This window comes from Contarinia nasturtii, unplaced genomic scaffold (genome assembly GCF_009176525.2).
Source record: "Contarinia nasturtii isolate CC-2019 unplaced genomic scaffold, AAFC_CNas_1.1 Cnas_scaffold_129, whole genome shotgun sequence".
NCBI lineage: Eukaryota > Metazoa > Arthropoda > Insecta > Diptera > Cecidomyiidae > Contarinia > Contarinia nasturtii.
Window position 1 is genome coordinate 7,391,630 of NW_022197486.1, and position 19,976 is coordinate 7,411,605.

At 32.9% G+C, this 19,976-nt stretch overlaps 1 protein-coding gene across 1 annotated transcript; it reads left to right on the forward strand.

Moving 5' to 3' along the window:
* Positions 1 to 16,357: 16,357 nt before the first annotated feature.
* Positions 16,358 to 19,644, forward strand: LOC116349573 (26S proteasome non-ATPase regulatory subunit 10-like). Its single transcript, XM_031781079.1, has 6 exons — positions 16,358 to 16,442; positions 18,545 to 18,634; positions 18,705 to 18,803; positions 18,871 to 18,969; positions 19,045 to 19,143; positions 19,528 to 19,644. Exons 1-6 carry the CDS (start codon positions 16,370 to 16,372, stop codon positions 19,581 to 19,583), a joined length of 516 nt encoding a protein of 171 aa, XP_031636939.1. The 5' UTR covers positions 16,358 to 16,369; the 3' UTR covers positions 19,584 to 19,644.
* The last annotated feature ends 332 nt before the right edge of the window (positions 19,645 to 19,976 follow it).

Consider the following 19,976-nt stretch of genomic DNA (forward strand, 5'->3'; position numbering starts at 1 on the left):
GTGTGTGTGTGTGTGTGTGTGTGTGTGTGTGTGTGTGTGTGTGTGTGAGTGAGTTAGAGAAAGTGTATGTGAGTGTGGTGTGTGGTATGTGTGTGTGTTTGGATCTTGTGAGTATGTTAAAAGGGATATTACTCGTTAATTGTCTTTTCTTTGTTTGTTTTGTAATAAAATTGTGTGTTAATGTGTGTTTGAAATAGAGAGAGAGAAGGGATACGAAAAGAGAGAGATTTAGATAGTGTGTGAGAGAGAAGTAGATAGATAGAGAGAGATATACGCATATATTGTATTTAAATATTAAGTATATGCACAAAACGAATTGTCGATCGAAAGTGTTTGCAAAAAAAAAACGAATGCACGATATTTTCTTCTTCTGATTTTTCTTCTTTTCCTCAATGTATTTGGTGTTTGATTATTCGAGATTTGAATAAATTTGTGACGAGAAAAAAAGTCAATGAAAAATCAATCACATTTTATTCAGTTGTGTGTTAATCGAAAGACTAGATTGAGAAAAATTGTCCAAACAATTATATAAAATGTGGTCCAAGTGTGAATGAGGGAGGAGGCGATAGGCACACACCCTTTTTGCTCTCTGTTTTCTCTCTCGATAATAAGAATCTCTAACTACTTAATTGTTAGGGCTTAAAGGATGTTTCGTCTTTTTTTTATTATTATTATTTTGTTGTTGTTCTCAGTTTGTGTGCTTGGATACAAACTAGAAGAATGATTTATATAAATTGTCCTTTAGATTAACTGTGATATGTATTGAATGCATGTGTATGTGTAGGGATTTTTTTTAATTCAAATATTAAATTTAAATTTGTGTGTATCCAAGTTTATTGACAAAAAAAATGGAATAAGAGAGAGTGTGTGTGTGTGTGTGTGTTTGTGTGTGATCGGAAAAAAGTTTTGTAGTAATTGATCAGGTTCTCGATGCTGTTCTTATTAAGTTTTGTTGTTTGTCTTTTTTTATAGCTCGAATAGAATGAATGCAGACTTAGCTTTTTATTTCTCAAAATGTCCGTTTGCTACTCTTTACGATAGACTTTTCGTTTTTCATTGAGTGTGCAATATGGCAATAGCAAATTTTAATTACTTGTTTCTTTTTTCCTTCAAATGCCACAACTTGTGTGGATGTGAATAGATAACAAAAATTTGTTAAATAACTTTCCTATCTAGCTAACTGTGTGTTCAACTTACAATTCATTAGATAATTTTTCGTTTAACTTTTTTTTCTTCTTTAAGTTTAAATTTTCATTTAGAATATTAGCATAGTAGTAATTTTATAATCAGGGTTTGAGTTAAATGTTCGGTCTTTTATCTCTTTATGTGTGTTTTTTTTCTGCTTCTCCGTATTTTTTTTTGTGTTCAACGTCTTATTCTTTTACTTATATAGTTTGAATTGATTGGAACAATATTTGTAAAGGAATGTTTACTTGATTTTTTTTTTAGTTTTGAACGATGAATGTGTTTGTTGCTGTATATCTCAAACGGTAAAGATTTTTGTTAATTTAAATGGAATTTTGAGCATAGGAAATTATGTTTTCTTTTATATAAATTATGTGTGTGTGTTAAATCTCTGGTAAATTTTTTGTATGTTATTTTTCGTTTGTAAAATGATTGAAAAGAATAAGAGTGTTTGAAAGAGGTTTTTTTCCCTTATTGTGTTTGAGTATTCCAAATCCAACTACTTGACTTATATATTTTTCTCTCTTAAAAAAGATTTTATCTTTTTGTTTTTGTAGTTTTCCTTTTTCCAACTTGATTTTGAATGCTAAATAAGATTTAATTGAAAAAAATTTAATCTATAAATTGGTTTATTATTAATTATTATTTAATGTAATTTTTTTTTTCATAAAATTGTTCTTTTTTATTATTAGTTTTTTTTATTAACAAAAACAATTGAAATTGTGACTTATGTTCTTGTTGGTTTTGTTTTAATTATTTGGACGGCACTAATTTTATGCAAGTTGAATACCGATCAAGGTTCTCTTTTCTTGGTTGTTTATTCTTTTTTCAATTGCATTTCTCTCTCGCTACAATTAAAGTGATGAAATTGTTCAGATCTTCAATAAATTCAATTACTTATAAGAATTCGTTGTTTGCTGATTTTGTTTTATTCTTCTTCTTCTTTTTTGCCAACAAAAGAAACGAATACACAGTTAAACGATCAACAGTTAAAATACTACAAATGAAGAAAATTTTAATTAAAAAGTTTAAAAGTTTACTCGAGCAAGATGTGGCTTAAATTTCATCGATAATTGAAAAAAAAAAAAAGAACAAATAAAATTTTCTTTAGCTAAAGTTTGTGATTACAATTTAAATTGTTAAAAATGTGAAAACATATGAAACGCTTCTCAATGGTGTTGTTTCTTTTGAAACTTTTCAAACAGGCACTAATTCAGTTGTTTAACAAAAATATTTTGGCCAATCATGTGATTTATTGTCGTTCAAATTTTGTGCTTTGTCGTTTAACTAGGTTTTTTGGTTTTAACTTCAACAGTTTTGAAAAACGAGTGAGGTGTGTATGTTCCTTTTTCTCCTTTTGAATTGACTACAACTTTTTTGATTTATCTATAACAATTGTTGCTTAGCCATTTCAGTTGCTACTGACAATGTTCCATTGTTTGTTCTCTTTAAGATAAAATCTATTTTAATTTAGACTAATTAAATTGTATTATTATTTATTTATTTATTAATTTGTTGTTGTCGTTTTTTTTTAAATCATTAATTTTTTGTTTGTGTGTGTTAGTTTTCTTAAAGCAAATGCTTATCTGAAGACACTTTAGTGTAATGCCCGGCGATTACGCAATGATGGCTTATGATACGGATTCGGATAAACCATAAAATTTTGATCAGTTTCATGTGTAGCAGCATTTTCGTTTTTTTCGTCATATATATGAATCCAATGTTGACGATTCAATAAAATGTCTCGAACTCACTAATACTTTCTCTCAGTGTAAATAAATGGTTCCGTGGTAAACCAACTTCTTTGGCCAAAACAATCACTTCAAATCAATCGATGAATATTTTAATTAATTGGCGGCTATGCGTTGTACTCGATGATATAACTTTTCGAATGGTTGCTCGATGGCATAGGAATTCCTGGAATACAAAAAAAAAAAACGAAAAAAAACACATTTGAAAAAGAAAAGAAAATAAAAGAAATATTGGATTATTACACTTGTAAACAAAATCGAAAGAATTATGAATTGAGTAAAGTGTTTCATCACCACAGGTGGTTGATTGTACAGGAAAAAGTTGGATTTTGAAACACCTGTTTGCCGCACGAAAATCCAACTACTTTTCACATCCACCTCAACTTTCAATGACACCATATTTCCGTTCCGTATTTACCATACACGCACAAACAGAAACCATATACACAAAAACGTTATACACATATACGTTACATTCACAAATTCCGTGTGGACATTTTAATACGGAAATTCAGCATTAACTGCAATTATAGTAATGGCATTTACAAACATCATAAATAAATCGCCATGAAAAATTGCAATTTGTGGAAAGTTGGTGAAATGCAAACAATACGATTTAAACCGAAACAAAAAAAAACAACAACTGTATCTTTTACAGACACACATTCATACATTCTCTTATTTCGAACCGAAGTAAGTCAACGGCGTCAGTAGAGAAGCAGCAATAAGAGCAGAAAATTAGTGCCATTTTGTGGGCACTTCTGCATAAGCATCATTCGCATCCGTTCTTATACTGCATATGAGAGACAGCAAGTCTCCCGTCTCCGTAAACTCTCTCTCTCACACACACTCTTTCTCTCTGTTGTGTGTGTACATATACAAAGAACCGAATAAATAAATCGCTCTTTCTCTTGTTCATTTGCTTCATCAATTTTTATAACGTCACATACATTCACTTGATATCGTGTGTTTCTTGAAAATCGTTTCGCTCATTTTAAAACAGTAAACAATTTATTACAATTTGGCAAAGGATTTGGAAGATGTCGTCGATAAGGACGACGAGAAAAAGAGTGAGAATGAAGAGAGAAAGAGAGAGAGAGAAAACGAACCCAGAGAGAAAACGTATATTCTGTGTCTAACATGCAATGGTCACCACATATATACTTACTTGTAGTCGCAAAATACATTAATCGCCATAATAATAACTGTAAAATATTGATCTGAAGATGTACACGAGCAAGCAAAACTGAGCATCGGCACCATCAGCAGCAGAGCAGTAATAACAACAAGAATAGCAGCAGCAACAGCAACAATAAGAACAACAGCAACAAAAAAAAACAAGTCACACACTGAGACAGAGAAACAAGAATTGTAGTGTCCTTGCGCACGCACTTTTATTGAGATGAGTTGGATTTTATTGTGTACTATATGAACTTTAACGGAATGTTCAACTTTTTGCGATTTTTCTTTTCGTCCTCATGAAATTCGATGTCGTTTTTTTTTTATTTTGTTTCTGTATTGTATGCGCGCGTGTGTGTGTTGATTACACCAAATAAGACACTTAAGAACAATAGTTGATCTGATTTTTTTCTCTCCCGAAATTCAATTTTTACTCAATTTCACTAACTATTTTTTTTATCGCCCTTTTCTTAGCTAATGTTTTAAGGCATTGAAGTTGAAGTAAAAAAAAATGAATCAGATTATTATCAATAGAAAATATTTATTTAGTTTTTTTTTCTCGTTAAGCTAAGTTTAAGTGTATTAAAGTTGGAGCTTTAAAAATATGTATTGGAAAAAAGAACTTAAGACAACGTTTATTATTATTTTTTTCTTAAATTTCTTAAAATGTAAGAATTTTTTCCGTTTTCAACACTATTTTAATGTGAAACTAAAGCACTCGGCATTCTTCATTTTTCTTCTTGTTTAATAAATTTCCCGAAAAAAAATACACTCAACACTTGATTGGTCCAGTATAAATTAAATTGTTTCTTTCTTTGTCATAAAATCCAAAATCGTGTGGTTTTTTTTTTAATTTTTCAAAAAAAAAAAATCGATCGGTTTCTGTTAATCGAAACTGCTTATGATGTCTTTTTCTCTTATGCACACATTCGTTGTGTCACTCGTTCGGTCGTTTTATAATTCTTTTTTTTTCTTAATTATTCATTGAATTGCACTTTAACTTTATTAATTATACAACTTTTAACTACTTGTTTAATCTCATTAATTGCTATGGCCTCACGTTACATGTATTTGTGTTTGTGTAAACGGTTAAATCATTTTTTTCATCTTAATTTATGAACAAATTGGTTTCATTTTTATTGGTTTGGTTTTGGATTGGTGTGTAAACGTAAAAAACTGAATGTAACCTAGTAGAAGGATAACTTTACACTGTTTTCCAGTCGCAGAGAAAAAGAGTGGTGTTCTTTGAAATTTAGTCGCTTTGCCATCGATGCGATGTGGTAGCCAAAAGCTTTTATCTTTAAGTTTGCGCTGTGCGTCGCCGTTTTTCCAATTTTTTTTATGTGTGCTGTCGCTGATGCTAGTTGGTTTATTATATGATTGTACGTTTGATGTGTGTTTGTGTGAGGAAAATTCTCTATTTTTTTTTATTGGTATTTTGTGTGTAAGCAAGAGTTGTGTCTTCTTCATGATTCTCTGTGTGTCGCTAGTTTTTAGTCGATTGTGTTCATATTGGTTGTCATTCCATTACATACCATGCTATTTCTACTCAAATTGTGTGAAATCTATGAGAGGAGTATGTATGTGGCGTTTACAATTCTTTCTTTTTTTTATGTCTCTCACTCTCGTCCATTTCTCTCGTACTCTTTACATCTATATCTATTCGATTCGGTTATCTATTTTGCCCCCGCTATATGATTTTTTTTTTTCGTTTGTCTTTCTTCTTTTGAGAAATGTATATATATTTTTTTGTTGCTCAAATGACGCGCACCACGATCGTATGCTCTCATTTAAATTTTTGTGTGTATCATTCGATCTATCCCTTTTGCACATTCTCCAAGTGGTGGAAGGCGCGCGCGCAGCCGAGCGCTCACATACAGCCGAATAACCGAATAAAACTATATTTTGTCTGCAGTCTGCCAGACATACTGGCTTTTATGGCATTTATCGACCAGAGCCCAATTTTGCGTTATTCATGAACTGCTCGTTCGTTTTTAATTCGACAACCACTATACAACATCGTATGGTTATCATCTTGAATGGTTATTTCAGACCTTGAGCATTTTTTCCATCACACACAGCAACGGCAACAACACCAAACTAAATAAAAACGAAAAACTTATAATGTTCACTCTTTCGCATTGTTGTACACCACTACTACACATTATGTATATACACAACGCGATGGAGTTGTGAGCCGAAATGAAGAGAAAGAGAAAATGAACAAACAAATAGAGAAAAAAAGAATATATAAAATAAAATAAAACTATCACCGAATGCCGTTTTCCGCTGGAATGATGATGTTCGGAAAATTGCGTACGATGAATAGAGATAGCAGCATGAAACGAGAAGAAACGGAACGGGACTACCATCGTAAGCGTGAGCCAATAAATAAAGCAATCATAACAATATTTATAATAGTTTTGCTGCTTTTATTGTGTTCGCTTCTTGTTAAGAGAGAGAGAGAGAGAAAGAGATGAAATAGCAGCAGTATCAGCAGCATCAGCGGTAGCAACAGCAACGAGAGAAAGAAAGAAAAAAATACAAAAAACCGACACGAACTATACAAAGCGAAAGAAGAACAGAGTAGATAAAAATAAAAAGAATAGTCGCATACAACAACAGTAATATCGTTAGGTTGTACTATTACACACTATTCGGATACTATGAGGGAAAAAAGAGTCACACACAACAATGCCGTAGTTATGCACAAAGAGAATAGATATTACTGGAGCATCATCAGCAGTATCGACGAAGAGCAACGTTGAAAAGCAATAAATGTATCGTACGAATCGTTGTTCGTTTGTCTCCCTGAATCACCGCAAAAGCACATAAACACACATAGAAAACATATTATTTGTCGTATCGCATCGATGAAATGCGAAAATACTCGAAAATATAAAATAAAAATGCGTGGAATCTATGGCGAAACAGCTCACTGTCTCTCTGTGAATCATTTTTGATGTACAAAAAAAAAGCACACTCACATTCACTACTAGCGCGAGATCAAATTTACGCGAAACGCAAATTATTGCTTTTGTGTTTTACAACACGACGACGATGAGAACAATGATGATGATGATGATGATGATGATGTGGATGTTGTCGTCGAAACGGGGGAGACGAAGGCGCCGAATAATGGGTCAATTGAACTGAAATTGATAGCACTCAATCGATCAAATATTTGGCCAGTAGGCCAACAAATCTTACATTGAAACCGGTGAAAAATAATTGTGTGAATACACCCCAGCCAATGACAGGTTATATAACTGCTGAGTGTGTGTATGTATGGTTTTTGTACTTCGTATCAGTGTCAAGTTGTAAGGACATGCACATAAATAATTAGAGCTCATGCATCGTATACACATGAACGTTGATGCTGCTACTGTTGCTATTACCAGCAATAATAATGAGTCAGATACTAAAAAAGCATCCCAACATAAGGGAGTGAAAAGGATACAAAAAAATAAATAAAAGCATCTTGGTACAACTGAAAGAAGTGAAGAAATAATAAAAAACCAAACAAAATGAAAAACTTGTATCTTAGCAAACGACCAAGCATTAATCGAACTTCTTTAAGTGCAACAAAAATATTAAACGACTCGATCTGGGCAGACAGACAGCCTGTATGACATTAAGGCGTGCGCTCGCGCGCACATCCCATTGTTGAATAAAAGGCACACAGCGACATAAAACAGAAGAAAGACAGCACCGAAAATGAACGAATGAGCGCTTTCGTCGACCGGAGAACGAGAAATTCAGTGGAAAAATACTCGATTTTTCTATTAGGCACAAAAATTATATAATTCAAGCAACACAAATACACAATCGCAAACACGCGCAAACCATGCAATAGTGCTGTATTTGCGGGAATTGTCCGCGTATGAATTTTGCCAACAAAATATAAAAAGAGAAAGAGAGTCAACCATCCAACAAACCGACCGACCGACACACAGAGTCACTCAACATCTTCCCATCTATACATGTATGTAGATTAAACTGAAAAAGAGTGCGAGAGGCACCAAGTGTGTGTGTCTTCTTTTTTTTATTTGTGATTCGAACAACACACAATCAAAGAACAAACGAAGGATGAATTAAATTAATATACGAAAGAAACAAAATGTTAGTTAGATAGAAAACTAAGATTAAAACTGATTCTCGAAAATACCACACCAAAAAATAATAATAGAGAGATAGAGAGTAAGAGAACGACAGAAAGACAAAAAAAAAACCATGGACGAAAGAAAAATTATTGGAAAAGTCAATATATATCTCTTGTCGTACATTATTACATACATGTCTCGCTTGCTCATGCACATCGTCAGTCAGTATGTCGCTTGCGTGCACATGAACGGGCCATTTTATGCGTATGTCTCTCGGTTAAATTATTTGTCAGGCGTAAAACCATCGCAAAAAGGGATGAGAAAGAGGAAGAGCCAAGAGAAAAAGAGAGAGAGGGGGAGGGAGAGCAACGACAGAGATGAGCATAGCTGATGGAGGCATGTCTCGGCAATTTTATTTTATAAAATAGGCAACAACCGAACAAAAAACAAGCACGCACTGAATAAAGATTTAGTCCATGGCTACGAGCTGCAGCCACGACGATGACAATGAAGATAGTAAATCTAGTAACCATTTGTAACCAGGATATTAAGTAAATGTAATGCAATTATCTGGACAAATCCAGTTTTGTCTGTCACCACATGCCTGCAAAATTTTCGCTTCGAATCAAAATTCATGTGGCCGAAAATGAAACGCAATGAAATGAAATGAAAAGACAGACACACACAGCGAGCGAGAATGGGAAAGAGACAGAATTTTTTTTTAAAGAGACGGAAGAATTGACGATGAATTTGTATCGCAGCGAGAATATGCGATGAATGTGTGTGGTTTTGAACTTAACAGCCGGATAACATAGATATATTTTGTCCTCTCTGTGTCTTTTCTCGTAACATTTTATCTCCATTTCCATCTCTATATCATACACACCATTTTGATTCCTGCGTGAAATTTCTCGAATAGAATAGAGGTCACAGCGCGATAGATTTCGAATAGCGTATTATTATAGAGGGAGAGAGAGAGAAATGAGAAAAAAGAGAATGAGTGTGTAAGAGATTTTCATGTAATGGCGCGAATACGGTCGCGCGCTCGTCTTCTTCAGTCTCAAATTCTCATATGTGAATTTATTTTATTAAATATAAATCATTGCCGATTGTCGCGAGGAAGAAATTCTTCTTGTTGTTCGCTTATTTTTCAGTGCCTTTCAATGCTTGATCTCACTCTTTCTCTCGTTCTCTGCTCTTAATTTTCTCTTCTCATTTTTTTTGCATGTCACAGATTGCAACGTCTTGCGGACGACTAAACAGAAGATATAAGTCTTTTGCTTCGATGTCTATGGCTGAAATGAAGACAAAAAAAAATACACACAGTTTCGGCTCAGACATGCAGACTCTTATCTTGCTCTCGCAAGCCTCATCAATGATACAATAGCACGCGCAAATATCACAATAATTTAACGCAAAATGTGCGAAACAGACCATTTTATCCTCATAGTTCTTTTTTCTAGTCTTTTGTATTCCGTTGTGTTGTGTGTTTGTGTGTGTCCTCGGTCCGCGTAGATCGTTGAAATTTTATTGGTGAAATCATTTGAATTGCGTCTCTTTTATCGAAACGTCGTCTACCACACTGGATTTAGCGTGATAATTTAAATGCACGTTAAATCACAAATTAGCGTTTATGCAGTCTTTCTGTATCATAAATGGATCGCGAAATCAATTTCGCCAGAGACAAATGCGTAATGCAAAACAAACAAAATAAAATAAAGACAATGACAAAAACAGGAGACACAAAAAGCTCGCACTCATTATGGCCCGAATAAAGTTTGGATGCTTTCAGAAGCATAAATCCAGGCGATTTATTGACTGAATGCGTTGTATTTGTCTTTGTCTTTTAATGCCATTCATTTACACTTTAAGCTACGTCCAATGATCCAATCGATTCCTTCAACAAATGTGTCAAACAGCCCGAAATGTAAACTGTGCTGTGTTACATGTTACAACTTGTGTATGACACGTGCATTTTTACACAAAAAAAAATACACAAGCATGCTTACCGGCACATTGTGAAAATGCCAAGAATTCATCTTTGGCACCGGCCAATCGAACGAAAATCGAAAAGAACGATAAATGAGTTGGCGTATGGAAACACAGACACATATGGAATTCTCATCAAAAAATATTTTTATTTAAAGCAAAATCAAATTGTGAACATAATTTTGGTTAACAACGCAATCACTCAAATATTTTACTTTCGGTTCGTATTTTTATTTTATTTTTGCTTGAAATTCAAAAACATCAATGCAATTTTATATGCTGAGATTATGATGCTTTTCAAATATTCTCTCTTTCTACTTCTCTTTGTGTTTTATGGGTTTTTTCGTTATTGTTGTTCTCATTCTGTCACATTCATACACTTTTCCACTTAAAATAGACCGATAAAATTTCGAAGCTTCTGGAACTATACATTCGGAATTGGAATTATATAGTGGACGGGAGGGGTGATGGTTTTTTTTTTCATCGTTGTTTTATTTGTCTTTCATTTGGAATTTGGTTTTTTTCCAAAAACGATACAGCGACACTAAAGCACTTGCTAGAACGTCGTAAACTTGTCTCTTGTAAATGTACGAGACACACGACACAGAGATGGATGGATGGAGTGTGTATCGAGCACATTTTCGCGGCCACATACAAGACATATCGCAAAAGGGAAATGGAGAGAGAACGGAAGGAGGTGGAGATTGAAAGAATGAGAAAGAGCAATCATCATGTGTCCAACTGATTTATGCAACAACGAATTATTCGAATCGTTTTAAATATGATGTTGATTCGACAAATATGTGGGAAACTGCTTACGCGTCATGAAACTTAACGATGCGATATAGCTTAAGAAACGCTTCGATAATCGTCATGTTTACAATTCGCGTCAATGTTTTTTTTTTTCGGAGCGAAAATATAAAAATGCAAACGCAAAAACATGCGTCCATATTTTTCACTCCCTCGCAGCCAATATGACATTGCCAAACAGCACATTTTTCATGTTGAAACGTTTTTTCTTTTTTCGTCTTTAAATTAGAATGTTTTCACTGCAATGATAATACCCCATTTCATTACAAGATGCTGTATTTAGTCTCAATTCTTGAGGCAATGTACGGGAATGCAGCCATATATTTCAATCGACCAAAACGTTTTTGTTGCACAATACTTTCTTCTTACAAACATTTTGGCCATGTATATAGACAGATTATATTGATTTTAAGGAATTTTCATCTTTGCTTACGATTTTGTATAGTTTATCTGATCTAGACACGAGAAAACTAATTAATTACTGGAAATAATTTGCGGCTATTGAAAAGTTGCTATTCATCATCGTAACTTTGTAGGTACGTGTTTATGCCACGAATGTACGTTTATTGTATGTGTCGTTACGCTCTTTCGTGAAGCCAAAACTAAACATTTACACTGGATAGAGTCAACCATAACTGTATTGACGCTTCATAACATTTCCAGTAGGAATGAGAGAATGATATTTGTAACTTAACCCCTTACATACTATGTTTTAAAGTAACCTAGTTTGATTGAAGATCTTGGGTATACAACATCGGATAGAATATATGGTATTATAAAAGTGCGCAGTGGTGAGCGCATTAGATCCATTTTAGAATTTATTGACAAATAATTTTTTGATCGCAAAAATCAAATAGTTTGATTTCTTATTTTATTCCTAATCAAAATTTATGGAATTTCTCATACGGTGTTACTCAGTGCTAGAGACTATTTTGAAATCTTGATTTTATAAATTTTATTACATTCTTATGCAAATCAAATGTGGCAATGTAAAAGTCATATTTTTGAAAAAATTTCACGTATTTTTATGCTTTTTTCACTTTTATTAGAGATAAATCTCGACCAAATGTAGTTTGAGAATTTAAACGTTTCTTTTCAAACAAGCGACAAAACAATATTACTTGGTAAGCTTTGCATCTATTCTTGCTTTTCAGCCAGAATCATTTTTATCATGGATGTTTCAGTAGAAAATCAGAATATATGATTAAACATTTTATACGCAATTGCTGACTGGAATCATACGTCCGGCAGGGGTCCGAGCAAAAAAAAAAACGAAAAAAGTACACTTTTCGCAAAATACACTTTTTTGCTTACCCTTCTCGATTTTTTTCAATTACCCCCCCTTAAATTTTTCCCTTGAGGACGTATGACTGGAATACTCGATCTCTCAATATTCAAACAGAATTGTATTTAAATTATTAGAATAAAGCCGAATGAATTTTTCTCCAACTTATTGGTAAATGACGCTCATATTAACAGCATTAATAAGAAATGTTAGCATTTTCTAGAATATTTTACAGAACTTTGGCGAAGATTCTATGATTCTTTTTCGGAAGTCACATAGAGACTGAATGGATCGAAATGAGAATAATGTTAATCGAAAATAATACTTGAATGGAATAGTGAAAAATGAAACACTAGCCATTTTTAAGGCGCATTTAATATCTTAAAAGTATTTCGTATATCGCAGTAGACAGTTCAAAAATTGTTCATATCATTTCTTAGTATTTTTCTTCGTCACCTCACTCTTAAAGTTGAGACAGTACCAATTAAATAAACAAATTCAGTAGACGATTGGACAATTTCCTCTAACGGATTCCTGTGATTATCGCGTCATTTCTTTATATTTTGAAGTTGCGCGATTGCGGCCAACATTTCATACAGATTTATTGGTTGTGCTGTATTGGTCTGTATATAGTAGTGATGTTCAAAGGGTGAGATAAACCCCCCCATGATATCTGAAATGTTCAGTTTTGGACTATATAAAAATTGAAATATTAAAAAAATGGTGTCCTTGCTTGTGAAATCATCCAACTTATCATCTTTCAATAGCTAGAAATGTGATGAGCGGTAAACTGCTCGAAATACATACAAAAGATTGACATTAAATAAGTCTATTTTGCTATCTCAATATAATGGTATTTTTATTTCATTTGATTTGAATTGAGCTAGAAATTTGTTGCCTCAATCTTATCGACGCAATTAGAACGAAATGAAAGCAGTATCTAATTTTGCTGTAAATGCGTTAACGTACCAATTAAATGTTATCATCAAAATACATGAAACCGTTGCAAAAGAGTATCTTGTCAAACAATTCGGATTAATCCGAAATTTTCGCTCTAGTGAATTAATTGACCAAGCTTAATTTTAGCGTTAAAGTGTAAGATTTTTCGCAAAGTTTTGCAGTGATAAAAATGTATCCAAAATAATCGTCTGTGTTTTAACATCCATCTTTTATCTATGTTTATTCACAAATATCGCCAATTAATTATTTATTAATTTGGACAATTTAATTCCATGCCACCGATTTAACCAAGATGGATTAACACATATACTTCCAACATAATACCATCAAGTACATATTTTGAATTTCTATGTTCAAATCTTACAATGTTAACACAGATACAAATTTGAGCTTTTCTTTTCGAAGGATTCGTTGCGTTCCGTAAAAAGCTTGTTTCAAATTAAACTTTTCTTTTCAAATGGAGTGTATAATATTCAAACCGAAATTCATTGATCAACAAACTTAAATCGAATATGAAACGTTATAATTACCGTTTCCACAATTTTCGTAGATATTTGTTAAGCTCAACAGAAAAAACTTCAATACTTTGACTAACGCACATACTCTGTTTGATATTGTTATTGTTTTTGTCTTTGTTTTTTGCATTACTCGAATTTCATCAGATTTGCAAATTCCCTGATTCAACCTAAATAGTAAATATTTTTTTATTTGGCCAATAAATTATGACAACACTTTGGCTCGGTTACTATTTGATTTTGGATACACTAAGTGATTTTTTTGTATTGAGGACAATTTTTAATTTAATTTAAAATTGAAGCGAGTCGGCACCATATAAAAATTATTTGCACTTGTAGTGGAGAATGATGAGTTGTCGAGTTTGCAGCAAACGCACACAAATACTAATCGATTTTGAAGAAATTCTGCATCGCTAAACATCCCACCATCAGACTTCTCCGACAATATTCTACCAAACTACCTGAAATACTCAATCCACCCAAATACAATTTATATTATTATAATATGTTTTTGATCTGAACTCAAATTGGTATATTGGCTACTACATCAAAATTTATTTATTCAACCTTTTTGATATTTAATAATAAAAAGATAGAAAGACGTAAAGAATAAACGTGTTCCAGAGAAAAAATCTTTGATTATCCTCTCAAATAATGTTACGAATTATTCGTAGTATTACATTGAAAAACAGTGAAGCTTCAACATGTTTCTACAATAAATTTTATTGATAAAAGGATCATTAACGATGGTTTTTCTGCTATCAATCGATTGGCCGTGAATATGATTCCATTGAAAATACTTTTGAATGATTTACATAAAAAGGACATTTTGACCGTCTCCATATGAAAAAGTGAATATTTTCTATGAAAAAATGCTAAGTTTGTGAAATGGAAGCGGTTTAGAAAATAGTTGCACGAATATAAAGCTATCCAATAACAAATAGCTTCATTTTGAGATGCGAGAAATCCTTTTTTTAAATGGAGTAACTAATCGATTACTATTTAAATATTCACACTTATTTTCGTAATTAATTGCAAATTTGATTAAATGTTTCGGTCAGAGATCGAGAGGTACATGAGCTGTGATCATCTTTAAATATCATTCGCAACGCACGAAACCGATATAATTACACATTATTATGCCAGAAACACCAGTTAAGAATATGGTTCAGGAGAAGAAAGAAATTAATAACACCCCGTGATGGCCAAAAAATCTTCTTATTGTTTGAAATGTCTTTTCGGGCTACGTCGAAACAATCAAAAAGGAAGCTAATTCGCAAGCACGAAATAAGAAACGTGAAACGTGGCTCTCAAAACAAGGTAATTTAGCAGTTTTTAAATTGAAAGCATCCCAATCAAGTTTGATGAGGTTTTTTCTAAAAAAATCCATTTTGAATTTTGTCGCCTACAAAAACCATTTTTGAGGGTTTTTATATATTAAAATAAACAATAAATTGTTCAAAATTTTTGTGGAATCGAGCGCGCACACCCAAGAAGACTTGCATATACATAACATAATTTGGATCAGAAAATAGAATATTTTTTTTTGACTAAAACGACGACTGAAAAGTATTCCAGTAAAAATTTAACTTTCTTGGGTCTAAAAAATCTGCGGGAGAAATAATATAAAAAAATTTACACATTCTGGATATATTTTTAAATATTTACTTCATCAAAACCAACCAAAACAGTAGAATGAATTTTGGCATATCTACCAAAAATGATTTCACTTCAGCACATTTCTTAAGAAAAGCACAATTTTTCAATAACCAAGTAAATATTTTTCTTGTTCAATATTATTGACGTAAACATTCGACGAAAAAATATCGAAATTTCAATAAACCAAATGCGATCTTATATAATCAAGTTTTTGGTTGAATTGTCACATTTCTTGGAGATAAACAGTCGTTTTATATTTTTAAATGATACCTAAATGCATGTGTTTATACAACTGATGTGACATGAAGTTTTATTTGTTTTGAATGCTGTGAACGTGGTTCGAAGAATCAAAAATGATATGATGATTAAATTCGGAATTGCAAACAAGTTTAATCATATTGAATTTTGGCTGCGGAGACCAGACATTATACTCAGGCTATGGATATAGCGGCTTCATAGCCGCTATTCATAGGTGCTATTTAACTCGTGTGTCTGTGTGTAACACTGAGCAGGAATAGCATAGCCCTACTATTCTACTGTATATTTGAATGTGAGTTTATAAAAACGAGAGAGAGATGAAGAAAATAACAATATGCAGAAACGAAGATCACAAATATCACGCGAATTATATAGCGCCTGTGAAATATCAGCCGCTATATCCATAGCTTCGCAAACATATATAACGATCAACGAATACGCGTGTTTGGTCAGTAAGCGAATGACGTTGGAAAGAGTTTGTTAAGTGATAAATATTGGCTTTTTATAATATTCTATTTATAAAATAATAAAGTGATTCGTTGAAAAAAGTGTGCGTAATTGATTTTGGCTGTGATTGAACAAATTTTAAAATAATTAAAGTTGAATTTTACATTTTACTTCAAATCGTGAATTTTAGTAGTACATTTTATTAAATAGAGCATTTATAGTACCAAGATGTCGCAAACCAAATTGAATTGGCCAAACCTTCTCATCGCCTTAATAATTGTGAATTTTTCTTCAATCAATGGTAAATAAACAAATAAGAAGAATTAAAATGAATAATTATCATTATTTTAAACAGAAAGTATCTGCTGTTGAAGAGATTCAAAGAAAAACTTTGTACATATGATGACTAATAATATTAGCTGTGTCTGATAATGATTTCAAGCACTTATTCAGCGAAATACGATCACCTATCCAATCAAGCTGTTGATTCAATTATTTCATTTTCTCAAAAAAAAATCTGCGAAATGGTTTGATGGCTTAACATATGGAAATATAGGTGTTTGATGTCATGATTAAATCAAATAAAAAACCTCTATCGAGTTGAAGAACGAGTGACGAAACCAAAATTTGAATCACAAAATTTCTGATAATAATTTTGTGACGAAAATAGTTGGTACTACCAATGGTAGATATTTTTTCTGTGTACTGTGAATATAAACTTAATATACATTTGAATCGTTGCTGCGAAAAAGTAGCTCTTATTTTTCTCCAAATAATACTGCAACATAAAGTTTTTTATGAATAGTTTATTTGTTGTATTACAACAAATAAACCGTGTGAAAAAAACTTCATGTTGCAGTATTATTTGGAGAAAAATAAGAGCTACTGTTTTGCCGCAACGATTCATTTGTATGGTACATATAAATAGAGGTGCATATGTCCGGGGTGTGTCAAGTGGATGTGCCTCGGTGAATGTAGGGACAAAAGTCGAGAAGTTACTTTTGGAGGCCGGCCACGGCCAACATGGCGGCCAAATCGAAAAGTGCCGGACGCAACTACGCAAATTGGCCACAGACAGACATTTTGATTTTTCATAGATATTCATATGAAATTTTTAAAATAATAAATTTTTCGAACGGATTAAGCGATTTCGACGGTTAGGGGGTCGTTGGAAAGGTATTGAGCTCTAGAATCAGAATATCGATGTTTCAGAGGTCAACGACCTCATTTAGTGCCAACTATGATCATGAAACTGAATTTTGACCCTTTTTTGAAAGGACCATATTTTGAAGACAGGTGGACCGATTTTCAAACTTTTATATTTTTTCTTGATCTATGGCCCAAGGGCTTTCCAACCAGAGTATTGCTCAGCGCTGCTGCTATCCACAGCATATTAAAATATCTTGCTGAGAATGCGTCGTCCGTCGCATGCGAATGTACGTAGCAGTTTATACATCACAGCGAACTAGAATGAATGCATTGTTCTCTTCACGATTATGTGACTCAAAACATTCAAACGATTGTATAGAGAACACTGCATGTATTGTTGTTCGCGGTGATGTAAAAACTGCTACGTACCTCCGCATGCGACGGACGACGCATTCTCAGCATAATATTTTAAAATGCTGTGGATGGCAGCAGCGCTGAGCAATACTCTGTTTCCAACCATACATCAACCGGGGCCAATGGCCTTCTAGGTCTGGATTTCGTATATTCCGTGTATATGCGAGTTCGAATTTTCAACACACTAATGTGGTTTCGTCACTCGCGCGAACTGCCGTCCGCTGTGATGTGAATTTTTTATTAGGAGACACCTGTCTTCTGTGCAATCTTATTTATTGCAAAAGCTTATAACGATAACCATTTCAACGAGATCTTTGAGTGAATACGAATGAATGAATTGAATCGGTGACGGACGAATTACTTTGAAAAGTTCGCGCGAGCGACGAAACCGTGTGGTAAAAAGTCGACTCGCCATATATACACGAAATATCCGAAATCCATGCCTAGAAGGCCTTTGGACACGATGTATGGTTTAAAAGTCCTTGGACCATAGATTAAGAAAAATCATTGAATTTTGAAGATCGTTCCACTTGTCTTCAAAATATGGTCCTTGCATTCCGTCAGTAGTCCATACTGATAGTAAAAAGGGTGGATTTTCTGCAACGTCACAAAATTGATCTACCAACAATTTTCGTTAGAAAATCGATATCAGAGAATTTGTTTTACAAATTTTGGTTTCATCACTCGTTCTTCACCCCGAAAGAGGTTCTTTATTTGCTTATAATATTCTCGGAAAAGGTGTTTCGAAAAAATGTTTGCGTTAACATTTTGGCTGTAATTTAAAATATTTGAATAAAGAAAGTAATTAATTGCTGGGAATTTACTTTTCATACTTTCTAGGTTACCCTTATGCAAATCCAATCGAAAAAGTTGCCAACGTGAACGCCAAAGATTGGAAAAATGAAACACTTCATGGGGCTGCTGAGAATGGTAATCATACTCTTTTCCGAATCGAAAAAAAGAATCCAAAAAATTTAATCTAATTACTTTTCATGTCTAGGCCACACAAATACACTCAAATTTCTAATTGAAAAAGGTGCTAATGTAGATGCGAAAAATGAAAATAAAGAAACGCCACTTCACAAGGCTGCTTGGAATGGTAATTATAAACTGTTCGGAATAAAGAGGAAAAATTCTTAATAAAGTTTAATTGTTCTGCTTTCTAGGTCAAACAGATGCAGTCAAAATTCTTCTCGAAAGCGGTGCCAATGTAAATGCAGAAGATTGGTTAAACAAAACACCACTTCATAAGGCTGCTTCGAATGGTGATTATACACTTTTCCGAATAATGTGGAAATATCCTTAATAAATTAAATCTCATCACTTTTCATACACTCTAGGTCAATTGGATATAATCAAAATTCTTATCGAAAAAGGTGCCAATACGAAAGCAGGAGATTACTACAAACAAACGCCACTTCACTGGGCTGCTTGGAATGGTAATTATATGATTTTCTGAATAAAGAGAAAAAACATTTCTATCTATGTATGTTTGTTCCGGGATAACGGTCAAACGGTTCAACCGATCTGAATGATTGGTGTATCGTTCGAAATGTTTTGGTATGGATGAACATAGGTCACATCATAGACGGCCGTCACTGTTCAACACGGATTTTTACCCAATTTTTATCCTATTTTCCATCTTTTTCATAATTTCCAACTGTAAACATAGTTATTTTGGTCGTACATCATGGTTCATTTATGATGATTATTGAGGTCGGCCATCATGAATTTGTTTATTCGTCAACGCTTTGAAGCGAATCGATATATTTATTGCTTTTGTAAAGAGTTATAACAATTAAATTTAATATTAACACTCACAGAAAAAGTGGAGACGGTTTTTCCGCAAATTATTGCAGAAACAGCAGAGCAGCACTAAAAACGTGTTTTTTGTAGCTTATTTTGACAGCTTCGTACAAATGTGTGTATTTTGACGTTTGACATTATTTGTCATCAGTTAGACAAAAAATTAGAGCCAATGTAAGTATTTATTTTTTGAATAATTTTTGTAATGTCGTTTTTGCAAATTAAATATCCTCATTTTTGACACAAAAAAAAGTATTTTTAATAGCGTTGTTGTTGTTTTTGTTTTCTTTTGATTTATAAATTACAATGACATACTTGATGTGATGACATACGTATTCATTACAATACATAATGCACATTCATATTTTGTGGGATTCTGGAATCAATACATTTAAAAAAACATCATTGATGCAAAAAATCGAATATTTTTATCAATAGGTGCTTTTAGAATTAGATATATTTGGTA

What these genes read in the sequence shown, in the direction of transcription:
- LOC116349573 (XM_031781079.1), top strand. Translation starts at nt 16,370, where the DNA reads ATGTCGCAAACCAAATTGAATTGGCCAAACCTTCTCATCGCCTTAATA. An exon ending in TCATGGGGCTGCTGAGAATG is followed by an intron (nt 18,635 to 18,704) that starts GTAATCATACTC and finishes TTTCATGTCTAG; the next exon opens with GCCACACAAATACACTCAAA. An exon ending in TCATAAGGCTGCTTCGAATG is followed by an intron (nt 18,970 to 19,044) that starts GTGATTATACAC and finishes CATACACTCTAG; the next exon opens with GTCAATTGGATATAATCAAA.